This window comes from Halichoerus grypus, chromosome 6 (genome assembly GCF_964656455.1).
Source record: "Halichoerus grypus chromosome 6, mHalGry1.hap1.1, whole genome shotgun sequence".
Classification (NCBI taxonomy): domain Eukaryota; kingdom Metazoa; phylum Chordata; class Mammalia; order Carnivora; family Phocidae; genus Halichoerus; species Halichoerus grypus.
The window spans coordinates 106,418,654-106,432,116 of NC_135717.1; the positions used below are offsets into that span (position 1 = coordinate 106,418,654).

The 13,463-nt window shown below is 34.9% G+C and overlaps 1 protein-coding gene across 3 annotated transcripts in view; it reads right to left on the reverse strand.

Moving 5' to 3' along the window:
- CPNE8 (copine 8) overlaps positions 1–13,463 on the reverse strand; it is a 224,155-nt gene that overhangs the window by 177,322 nt on the left and 33,370 nt on the right. For 2 of the 3 annotated variants that reach the window (XM_036082452.2, XM_036082455.2), the window contains exons 2-3: positions 10,587–10,627; positions 9,116–9,162 (exon numbers count right to left, since the gene is read on the reverse strand). In XM_036082452.2, coding sequence (XP_035938345.1) covers positions 9,116–9,162; positions 10,587–10,627 — 88 coding nt within the window. Of the gene's footprint in view, positions 1–9,115; positions 9,163–10,586; positions 10,628–13,463 lie in introns of those variants that run through there. The other variant, XM_078075878.1, reaches the window with a different exon arrangement.

Below are 13,463 nucleotides of genomic sequence, written 5' to 3' on the forward strand. Positions count from 1 at the left end.
GCAAAGGAAACCATCAAGAAAATGAAAAGACAAGTTACTGAATGGGAGCAAGTATTTGCAAATCATGTATCTGATAAGGGGTTAGTATCCAAAATATATAAAGAAGACATTTAACTCAACAGTAAAAAAAAAAAAATCAATCCAATTAAAAAATAGGGAGAGGATCTGAACATTTTTCCAAAGAAGACACACAAATGGCCAATAGGTGCATAAAAGGTACCCAACAACACTAATCATCAGGGAGATGCAAATAAAAACTACAGTGAGATATCACCTGTTAGAATGGCTTTTATCAAAAAGACAAGAAATTACTAGTGTCGGTGAGGACATGGAAAAAGGGGAACCTTTGTGCACTGTTGGTAGGAATATAAACTGGTGCAACCACTGTGGAAGACAGTATGGAGGGTCCTCAAGAAATTAAAAATAGAACTATCATATGATGTAGCAATTCCATTTCTGGGTATTTACCCAAAGAAAACAAAAATGCCAACTCAAAAAATATATGCACCCCCATGTTCATTGCAGTATTATTTACAATAGCCAAGATATGGATACAACCTAAGTGTCCATCAAGGAATGAATGGATAAAGAAGAGGTGATACATATATATGAAATATATTCTAATATTCTATATATAATATTCTATATCTAATATCCTAATATTCTATATAAATAGATATATATCTATATCTATGCATCTGTATATAGTCTAATACATATGTATTAGAATATTATTCAGCCATAAAAAAAGAAGGAAATCCTGCCATTTGTGACAAAATTAATGGACCATGAAGGCATTATGCTAAGTAAAATAAGTCTGACAAAGACAAATATTGTATGATCTCACTTATATGTAGAATATTTAAAAAATAAATAAAAAATAAATTTCAAAAGCTCATAGGTACAGAGAACACACTGGTGGTTGCTATCAGAGGCAAGCGTGGGAGTGAAAAATATGAGTGAAGAAGGTCAAAAGGTACAAACTTCCAGTTATAGAATAAATATCATGGGGATATAATGCACAGCATGGTGACTATAGTTAGTAACAACGGAATGTATATTTGAAAGTTGCTAAAAGAATGAACCTTAAAAGGTCTTACCACAAGGAAAAAAATTGTAACTCTGTGTGGTGATAGACGTTAATGAGATTTATCGTGGTAATCATTTCACAACATATGACAATAGAACCATTATGCTGTATCTGAAACTAATATATGTCAATTATATCTCAATATTTTAAAAATGAAAATATGTATAACCTATGGCTTAGAAATTTTACTCCTACATATACAAACAATAAGAATAATAAATATATAAAGATAAGTACAAGAATGTTCTAATCAGTTAATCATAATATTCAACAACTGGGAACCCAAATGTCTATCCAGAGTAGCATGGATAAATAAATTGGGGTATATTCATAAATAGAAAACCATACAGCAAAAAATATGAACAAACTATTACCACATACATGGATAGACTTCCAAAGCATAACTGTGAGTTATGAAACTAGACACAAATAAATATATACTATATCATTCTATCTATATAAGGCTTAAGAATAGAAAAAATTATCCTATAGTGCTATAAGTCAGGATAGTTGCTTAATTTGGGAGGAGAGAAGGCCACAATCAGAATTGCTGGATTGTAGAAGGTTCTATTTGTGATGTGGTGGTGGTTACATGGATGTGTTCACATCTAATAAATTATTGTGCTGTATTATTTTCCCCTTTGTTCAGGTATGTTTTATTTCAATAAAAAGGTATATTAAAAACAGAACAGAAATTCAGCCATAATAAAAAGGAAATTAATTCTGCCATTTGCAAGACAACATAGATGAAATTTGAGGGCATTATGCTAAGTGAAATAAGTCAGCCAGAAAAAGGCAAATACTATATGATCTCATTTATATGTGGAATCTAAAAAAATCAAACTCATAGAAACAGGACAGACGAGTGGTTGCCAGGGGCGGCAGGAATGGGCAAAAGTGGTCAAAGGATACAAACTTCCAGTCCCAAGATGAATAAGTTCTGAAGATGTGATGTACAACATAGTGACTATAGTTAACAATACCATATTATGTATCTGAAAGCTGCTAAGAGAGTAGATTTTTAAAATTCTCACCACAACACACACACACACACACACACACACACACACAATCATATTGAGATGATAGATGTGTTAACTCACCTTATTTTGGTAATCATTTTGCAATATATATACATAAATTACTACATTGTATGCTCTAAACTTACATAATGTTATATATCAATTAGATCTCAATAAAGCTAGAAAAAATAAAAAATAAGAACAGGAAAAAAAATAACTCAAGAGACCAAAATTACTCTGGATTTGTTTTTCAAGTATTAATCAGCAAAGTTCTATTGAAACTATGATTCCCGTTCAATTGGTCACAGAATATTCATAGAGTTAAAAGACTTTAACTGAGCCATATAAAGAAAGGACAACTTAAATTAAGCCACAGCTTCTAACCATCTGTAGCTAGGAATATTTGCAAAACTACGTCATGTCCTTTTCTAAACAAAAAAAGTTCAAGGCTCATAGGTCTCTTTCCAAAACCAGGATGGTTGACCTTGGGAATTCAAATGTATAGAGGATTTTCCTGAGGGGCACACAAAATATTTTTGCTAAAATAGTAATGCCTTAAGACTGACTATACATACCATAGAAGATATTGGTATTCCAAAATAATTTTTTATTTCTTTTTTTATTATTATGTTATGTTAATCACCATACATTACATCATTAGTGTTTGATGTAGTGTTCCATGATTCATTGTTTGCATATAACACCAAGTGCTCCACGCAGAATGTGCCCTCTTTAATACCCATCACCAGGCTAACCCATCCCCCCACCCCCACCCTTCTAGAACCCTCAGTTTGTTTCTCAGTGTCCATAATCTCTCATGGTTCGTCTCCCCCTCTGATTTCAACCACATACCACACAAGTGTTCTTGTAAGAGAACTTCCAATGTCTTCTGTTACAATCCCCTCAATGAATCTCATTGGAGAAGTCATGATACACATTGTGAGAATCCTTCAAATGTCTATGAGAAGAATATAATCTCTGCAGACTGAATGTTTAGCAGTATTCTGTCATTAAGATCTTTTTTAAAAAAAGAGAAAAGAGGGCGCCTGGGTGGCTCAGTCGGTTAAGCATCTGCCTTTGGCTCAGGTCATGATCCCAGGGTCCTGGGATCAAGTCCCGCATCTGTCTCTCTGCTCAGCGGGGAGCCTGCTTCTCCTTCTCCCTCTGACTGCCTCTCTGCCTACTTGTGCTCTCTTTCTCTGTCAAATAAGTAAATAAAATCTTTAAAAAAAATGAAAGAGAAAAGAAAACTAAACACAACAGAAATGTTCAGTTGCTCTGCAGCATGAATCCAATAGTGAAGGCAGTTATCAGTAGCCATACAAGACCCTCCTCAGGGCCTCAGCAACAGGGCCTGCCTAAAGATTGTGGGGAGCTTCCTGTTCTGTATCAATAACTTTAGCTGGTTCACTCTAGTATTTCTACAGGACAAGAAGGAGAGAATGAAACTAGTATCCCCTAAGCTTCAAGAGGTATATATGTTTTCAACGGATGCTGTAATTCAAATTCCAAAATATGTAGTTAAAGTTGTGATAGGGAGCAGCAGAACGAGCACTGGGATCTCATAATTAGTTAGCATACCACACAAATGTTCTCATTTGAAAAATGTGAACTTCATACCAAATGATCTAAAGGGGTTCTTCCAACTCGTAAGTTTTGAAACCATGAGAGTTATGTGTGTGCCTATATTTGAGGGTATCCTCAAATTTATCCTTTGAGCAAATATTAACTGAGCACTTTCTAAGAACAGAACCCTATCCTAAATGCCATAGTGCAGAAGGTTGACCCTTAAGGAGCACTGAGTTAAAAAGTGAAGCTGAGACATATAAGAGAGTAAGTTCACAAAAAAGACCTTGATGTTTATTGAATGATATAAAGTAGAAGGTGACAAGGACCATGAGAAAGACATAGAAATTATGGGATTTTAATGGTGCAAGGTGGAAATTCTAGTTAAGTTTAGAAAAGTCCAATAGGTAAGGTACCATTCATGAACAATATTCTCATCCTTTCTGAATATGTTTGTGTGTTTATATATTATACATATATGATTCGGTATGGAGATGAATAAATGTTAAAACAGCTCAGTGTCAGAGGAATGGTTCAGAAGCAGAGACAACATTAAACCATAGTAATCAACATGTGGCAGTAGATTATTGTCAAACTACGATCACTGTGGATTACATAAACTTCAGTTTGCTTTTTTTCATCACATACTAACTTAGGGAATCTGAAACCATTTCTATAATTTTAAATGTTTAAGAGTAATTCACAAAAGAGATTACCTTTGGATAACTAAAATTTAACTCAAATAAGTTAATTGCAACATTTTCAGAACCTCTCAAAGTTAAGTGTGCATCCTCAAGGATAATACTTTGCCATTTCCACTTGCCACTAAGAGGTTTTCATATTTTCATCATTCATGACACTTAAGTATCATTTCTAGCTCCAAAATTGTTATGCACTGAAATATACTTTTAGTTTTAAAAGATCAATTACTTCAAGAGCTCTTGATAATTCACAATCATTAGAACTTATAGAAGACATGCAGGTAATTCTAACTGTGTCAGATAAAATTTTTAAATTGCAGATTTCAACTACAAATCAATTTTAAATATTTTCTCTATCTCTTTATTTGGAGCATTTGTTTCAACATAGTTTAAACTCTTTTTCTTTTTTTATTACTCCTAACTATCTAAAGGTAACTCATCCCAGAACACAGAATCATATAGCTTGTAACTACATACTTCTCCGGACTACAACTAAATTCAAAAACAAATACAACCACTATATTACTGATACAGTGTTGATACCTAAATCAGGACAGTGATAGTAAGACACACTGGAGTTGCTGGTAAAATTCTCCAACCATATTGTATGCTCCTTGAAGCAGAATACTGTCTATTTTAAAATCTTATCCACCACTACAGCTACAAAACAGGCACTCAAAAATATGTCAAACTGATAAATGGGTGGATATATTTAAAGTTATTAATAAAGCATCAATAATATTGTTTTACTTGTCTGATTCCAAATATCCTGAGAGTAGTTACCAGAGTGGTTTTGCTGTTATCTTGTAAAATAATGTTCAATACTTAAAAGTTAATTAGAAGAGCTGAAAAAATGACTAGAAAATTCTTTGGAACTCTCTAGTCTCATAAAAAAGCAGACTTGTAAGGAAATTAGAACTAACTGAGTCCAATTTCATTCCTGATGAATTAGTCCATCCCCTGTTTAAATACTTCCAGAAACAGGACATCCACTAGAGCGCCAGCATACAGCTCTAGGAAACCCATTCCACTGTGGGATACTCTGTGTTACAAAGGTCTTCCTCACAGGGGTGCCTGTGTGCCTCAGTCGGTTGAGCGGCTGCCTTCGGCTGGGGTCATGAATCCAAAGTCCCAGGATCGAGCCTCAGGATGGGCTCCCTGCTCAGCAGGGAGTCTGCTTCTCCCTCTCCCTCTGCCCCTCCCCCTGCTTGTGCTCTGTCTCTCTCTCTCAAATAAATAAATAGTCTTAAAAAAAAAAAAAGTCTTCCTCACAGTGGCTTAAACAATGTCTCTTTGTCTCTCCATCCTCTGAGCCAAATTTTTTGCTTCTTCCTTTTTTGTTTCAATATCAAGTAAGTATACTCCCGTTTCTAAATGAAAATACTTTTTTAAATTTTTTTTTTTTTTTTTTTTTGAGAGAGATTGAGAGAGAGAGAGAGCGCAAGAGGGGGTAGGGTTAGAGGGAGAAACAGACTCCCCGCTGAGCAGGGAGCCTGATGTGGGACTCGATCCCGGGACTCCGGGATCATGACCTGAGCCGAAGGCAGTCGCTTAACCAACTGAGCCACCCAGGCGCCCAAAATGAAAATACTTTTAAGAGTTTGAAGACATTTATTATGACTAGTCAGGGTCTTTGCAATTTTTAGATTCAACATTCTTTATTCATATGGCATAGCTTCTATCCCTTTCTTCAAGATGGTAGCCCTCCTAAAATACATAGTGGGCATTTTGATGGTCTCAGATGGAGAGCTGAAAAGTAACACTCCAGATCTCCTCCCACCAGAGCAAAATACAATAGTATTTGATTGAATCACATGAAATTGCCAACACTCAACCATTTTTGACCTACAAAAATGACAATTTCATGTAGTTCAACATAATAGCATTATCTTCTTTGATGTAAGCACTGCACATCCATCAATGCGTCCTCAGATTGCATTAGCTTTTTAGCAGCTGTGTAACACCACTGCTTCGTATTAGGTTTGAGGCCAACTAATCCCGTAGGTCATTTCCCCATCAACTGCTGGGCTTATGCAATGAATTTTACAGAATTTTATAATGCAGGAATTTACTTACCTGCCACTTACCAGTTTTGTTATCCTTATAAAAGCTTTTTGATCTCTTAGGGTCCCAATGTATCCTGAATCATATAATATTTCCTATGCGCCAGACACTGTTATCAGTGGTTCACATTTGATCTTCACAACCACTGTATGAGCTAGAATCATTATCATTTTCCACATCACAGATGAGGAAACAGACACTGAGAGGTCAAGTGCACACCCTTAACCACTACATCACCTGACTCTCAAAATAAGGAAACTGTCTTTCTCAAATGGTTTTGTGGCGATTTAATAATATATATAATGTATTTAATTTTTTCACACCTTTCCTTTATCCAGCAAGTTCAATTAGCCACTAAATACAATGAATTTTAGCTCCTAAATGTTTATCTCTTGCATCTGGTACTTCCTTTCTATTCTTCCAGACTCCAGTTACTAACACTTTTAATTCTTCTGAAATGCTGTCTATTAAAATTGCCTCTTAACTGGTTTCTCTTCATCTTCACCCATCTGCTTCTATCCACACTATATAACTCTGGGTCCTATTTCTCATCACTTTCTCAACTTCTACTTTGTTTTTATACCCCCTTTGAGTATTACTTCCTCTTACTCTTTCTACTCCTTCAAGGAGAAAAAAAATAAACAAGCAGAATATTGTTTTCTGTCTTATTTTATTACTATGCTATTTTCCCTGAAAAGTAGGCCTTCTTTCCTCTCATTCAGAGGCAAGCTTAAATAAGAATAAAGCCCAAAAATCAATTTATAGAATTTCCTTCCATTAACAAAACCAGACGTGAATGTTGGGATCAGGTCAGGATTCTGCAAAGCAAGGTGGTCTAACAGCAGAGGCTCTGGAGCCAGATGGCCAGGGCTGAAATCCCCACTCTGTTATTTATAACTGGGTAACTTTTGTCCTGTCACTTGAGCTTTCTGTGCTTTAGTTTCCTCATGTGTAAAATAAGGATTATAATAGCATCACTTCTTAAGGTTATTGTGCAAACAATAAATTGGCCAATATATCTAAAGGGTGAGAACGGTAGTTGGTATAAAAGATCTTGTATAGGCAATAGGAAAGCCTCATCACTAGGGATCTGCATAGGCCCAGATGCCTGGTCCCGTACCTTATGAATACTTATCTCAGTTCCTTTATTGGTCCCTCAAGTAATGTTATTTTCTGAACACTCCTGGTAAGTGCTCATCCCCAGCTAGCTTGACTCTTATGGTCAGTCAGCAGTTCCACTGGATTGCCCCAGGCCTTTGAGAAAGGGAACTCTAGAGCAAATGACAAGAAACAGCCTATCTTTTTGGAAAATAATCAAAGGAATAATTAGAGGAACAAGAAAGAGGAGCATGGACTCAGGAGAATGTTCTAACATACAAGACAAAAGATAACATAGGTCTGGATGAAGGAGGTGACTCATTTGAGTTTTTTGTTTTTTTGTTTTTTGTTTTTTGTTTTTTAACAAAAGAGAATTCACACCACTGGATAACTGATAAATAAAGAAGGTGTGGGAAGGAAAGTCAAGATGGCTGCAAAACTCGCAGTCTGGTATTTTGGCTGGTGATGTTATTAGCTGTATGTGGAGCAAAGACGCAGCAGCGATAGGATAGAGCTGATGAAATTACCATCAGGTATGTAGAGTTTGAGATAAAGCTCAAATAACCACATGGAAATGTCTAGGAGCAGTTAAATATGAAAACCTGGTGCTCAGCATCCCGCTGACCCACTGTCAGTAGGGACAACTTCTGAATTGGCTTATTCTGCCAGTTTTGAGATTAAATTACAATGACCTATTCTTATCTTCTCACAGTTGAGACACACCGGTAAGATGGCTGGCTGCAAAGCAATCTATGGCAACAAATAGCACAAATCTCACTGGGGAAATCTCACCAGGAACTGTAACCTCATTAAGACAATGCACTAACTTCCTAGGATAACCAGCAACTACAAGCAGATAGAAATGTCTTTTATTTTAAATAAAATAAAATATGATCCTCTCCAGTGATCATCCTTCCATTTGAACGTGGAGATACTCTAGAATACAAATTAACTGAAACAATAATTCTGCCTCCTTGCTTTTATTTCATTAAACAAAGTATGTTTGTGTTGTGATGAGCGCTGGGTGTTACATGCAACTAATGAATCGTTGAACACTACATCAAAAACTAATGATGTACTATACTCTGGCTAACTGAACATAACAATTAATAAATAAATAAGTAACAAAGTATGCTTGTATTAGGAAACTGAGTTTCTACTTTATTTTCAAATAACAAGTTACTAACTGGCAAAGCGCAGGTGATAGTTGATATCAAACACCACACTTAAAACCCTTTAAAGCAATATTTTATAACCATCAGCAGCTGACCTCTAAAAGTGAGACTACGTCTAGCCTTCAATTATGTAAGGATTGCAACACATTAAATTTACTTTACACTGAGGGAAATACAAGTTTCAAGGCTAGAATATTCTACAGGAAGGTCATAAATCAGACAAACATTGAGGATTAATAAAAACAAACACAAAGATTACTCTCATAAATTAAAAAAATGCAATCTTTGGGTTGAAGAAAACTTAAAATAGCTAAAATCAGGGAAGTATCATCTTGACCAAATTGTAACTTAGACCATATTTTTCAGCACAATGATATTTTAAAAACTGTTAATGCTTACCTCTCTCCATTCTTTATTTCCAACTCCTTGCACATATAAGACACAAACTATAAGAGAAGAAAAAGTAAATATATAAATGTGTTTTATAAATATATGAATGTATATAAATTATTCCTGGCCTTACTCTTGTAAGAAAATTGCTAGTAAAACATCAAATGACTAAAAACTTTTGCAAAGAAACAAAAAGCTGTATCAGATCTTTAGAACCTAACGTGCATAGACCGAGGCACAAAAACACAAAATAATTATTTGCTAATGCCTTCATCTACATTATACTACAGATACACATAAGTTTTTAAACTATAGTTTAACAGTTTGAAATATTTCAGTATGTTACTAGACATTAGTCAAGCTCTTCCTAAGATACCCATAATGCTCAACCATCACAGGAAGGACAATCTGGAGCATATCATCCTCTACATTTAATATTTGCAACTCCCACCCTCAATATCTATAAACAGGTAAGAAATCTTGTCAACCACAAAAAGAAGTCACAAAAAGAGAAATGAAGTGTTTGGGGTAAAGATTAAGGGATAAAAAAAAAAAGTCCCACTCATTTGTCAAGTGAGCCCCAGAAATTTTTAATACCCACAAACTGTAATGCCTTTTCCCCAATGACTACCTCAAAAATTCTAACATCTCACAAAACCTCCCCCCTGTATTTAACCCACATTTGCCCATATATTTGTAGAGATGGAGAGTTGCAGGATATAAATTTCTAACTATTGCAAGAATGGAAACACTTGTTGATGTATACATTAATGTTGCTGTTTTCTAATTTAAACTTTCTCATTTTACAAGTTATCTCCAATTTTTTAATATACATAATTAGGAATCAAAAAATTGTGTTCATCCAAAACAATTTTATATATTTCTCTTGGTTAAGCATGCCTTTACATGCTCTTTTTATTTACAAAAAAAGAAGGAAAAGTATTACTCTGGGACTAAATCACTTAAAATTATGGTCCATTGTGGTCACCTTTCAAATATAATTTCTATCATATGCCATACCATGAGGTTTTGGGTTTTTTTTTTTTAAAGATTTTATTTATTTATTTAACAGAGAGAGAGAGTGAGCACAACCAGGGGGAGGGGCAGGCAGAGGGAGAGGGAGAAGCGGGCTCCCTGCTGAACAGGGAGCCCAATGTGGGGCTGGATCTCAGGACCCTGGGATCATGACCTGAGCGGACCAACCAACTGAGCCACCCAGGCGCCCCTGGTTTTAATTTCAAAGTGAACTATCTTACATTTGCATTTTCATCTTATTCTCAAAGTGCTAAGCAACTCCCTCTCTTTAGCCAGACTACTGCCCAGGTAGATGAGAATGCAGGGCTTGACACCATCCCCCTTCTTGCTTTCTGTGCTTTAAAACAAATATTTAAACAAGAACTGTAAGTTTCATACAATTTTTGCAAAGTCAGGTTAGAAAAATAAGTAGACTGTTTCAAAAAAACAAGTAATAGATACTTACTTGGATCAGATTTAGAGAATGTATCTCTGTCAAGAAGATTTCTGTTGAATAAAAGAAAATGTTAGATGAATATACAGCCAAAATATTTATATGAATACATAAATGTATATAAATATATAAACTTTTTATATATTATATGTAATATATGTGTACAGCACATATTATATCTGTGATATATATCTGCATTATGTATTATATATGTATATTATATATATATATATACATGATTAAATAAAAATTTGCTAAATATGTACTTGTACTTATTCAAAGTAAACGTCACTTAAGTTCAGGAAGCCGGGGTAAGGGAGGCCTATTTGCTCAGCCTGGTACTGTAGCTGGTCCATGACAAGACTTTCCACATTCTAAGATTAAATTTTGAGAGATTTAAGTGTTTCAAGTTTCCTTTTATCCCTTCATTAATCAGTATACAGATGGTCAGAAATCTTTCCTGAATTGAATTATTAGTTATTACTGATACAAAATTGTTTGGGATTCAGAGCACATGATCACATTAGTCCACACAGTTAGAAGGCAACAGTGAAGCGCCATCTATTGACATTTCTGTGACATCAATTCGAAGGAGTTTTATATTGCTACTCTGGTTTGAGAATTTACATTGTATTGATGTTTACTTAAGATTTTTTCAGCGGAAAAAAAAAATTTAAAAGGTGGACAAGGCCATTATTAGCATCTATTTCTTCTGACTTACAGATATTTCCATATCTAAACCAGAATAAAAGTGGAAAATCAGAAACTGTGGAAGTCTGGATTCCTCTAGTATTGGGCTATCCCATTTACATTCAATGGTAGTAATGCAGTCCTATACTTTATGCTCATAACAATAACCCTGAGTAATCAAAAAAAATTAATTCAGTGTGCCCTGATTAATAAGACAATTGGAAAAATTTCCATCTAAAACGGATTATTTTCCTAAAAATGATAATTTGAAGCTATACCCCTGTATGAAAAAATCTGGCTACCTAGAATGATGACTTGAATGTTCCAAAAGTTAAATTTGTCCTTCTTATTCATCCTTTCTTAATTGGTAATAACTTGTAAGAACAAATTACATTTTTATGCTTAATACTTATACTAAAAATCTCATGTTTAAACTCTCTTATTCCTCCATCCAAGACTACTACTCATGTGCATTTATCTGTACTGCCCATGGTATTTGAAAGGCCTTTTTAAATATCAATGTGATATCCTTTCTTATTTCAGGTTCTCAAAAGTTACTGCTTCTATGGAATGACTGTACAATAAGAAAATAAAAACACAGTCAACAGAACAATGCAGCACAGACCAAAATAAAAGAAAATGACATTATGTCTTGAAATATTCCTAAAAAGAGAAAATATAAGACATATTTATATTTGGAATCAAGTCAGCTTCAAAGGCCACTAGCCAGAAATCAAATTAAAATAATCCTTCTGTGGGGCGCCTGGGTGGCTCAGTCGTTAAGCGTCTGCCTTCAGCTCAGGTCATGATCCCAGGGTCCTGGGATCGAGCCCCACATTGGGCTCCCTGCTCTGCGGGAAGTCTGCTTCTCCCTCTCCCACTCCCCCTGCTTGTGTTCCCTCTCTCACTGTGTCTCTCTCTGTCAAATAAATAAATAAAATCTTTAAAAATAAATAAATAAATAAAATAATCCTTCTGTACCATAAGCAGACATTGTGACTCCAGCAATCGTTAGCAAACAGTAAATTAAAACATTTCCACTTGAAAAATTACTGTGATATATATTTACAAAGGTGGTTCTACACTTAAGTGGAAGTTCTTCAGCCCCTCCCGTATCTTCAGCCTTTTGCTCATTAGTGTCCTTAAAAAATGTAATTCAGCTCTTTCTTACAGAATTCGTGATAATCTAGGAGAGATAACAGTGCAAAATATTGCAACGTGGTTGGGATTCAAAAACTATGTTATACACATATTTAAAAGAAAATAATGTGATTTCACTGTCTCTTTAAAAAAAAAAAAAAAACCCTACAACTTTTAACACCAAATATAAAGTAATGGATTTCTAACAACAATAAAAATAAATATCTTTAACCATAGATTCTTTTCTTCTCGCCATTATGAATCATAATATACATGGTAAGATCAAATAAACAAAGAAACAAAAAAATCTTGTATCCTTTATATGGTAAGAAATAAAACTCCATAATCTTTTTATAAATTAGCCCCTGAAATTAGCAACTTAACTTTCCCATTGCTGTTTGACAATAAATTTCATCAATAAAATTCAAACATAAACCATGTCAAAAGTTTGGAAAAGGCAAATATTCTTAAATAGTATATATACTATAAAAGACCAGTGATTATCAAAATTCATCATAAAGTTTGGGATGGTGATAGAAATGAAGATTTTTTTTTTTTAAAGATTTTATTTATTTATTTGACAGAGAAAGACACAGCGAGAGAGGGAACACAAGCAGGGGAAGCGGGAGAGGGAGAAGCAGGCTTCCCACAGAGCAAGAAGCCCGACACGGGGCTCGTCTCTGGGATCATGACCCGAGCCGAAGGCAGACGCTCAACAACTGAGCTACCCAGGCACCCCTGAAATGAAGATTTTTACCTTTTCAATATCTTATTAGAAATAAATCATGTTCACATTAAGTAAAATAAGATCGGTCTTATTGTGAAGGCTGTTTTATAAACAAGAGACCAAGCTGAGGCTCAGAGAGACTGAATAAATGAGTAAGAACACACACAGCCCAGTATCATCCAGTGGAGTCAGCCCTCTGAATCTGACTTCTCTGTTCTTCACAAAATGCCATACTGTCTGGAGAAGTCCAGAAGAAACAACTTATTTACCTATAAGTGTTGGAAATATGGAAGGCCCCCCATTACACCTATTGGTTGAGCCACTAGAGTATC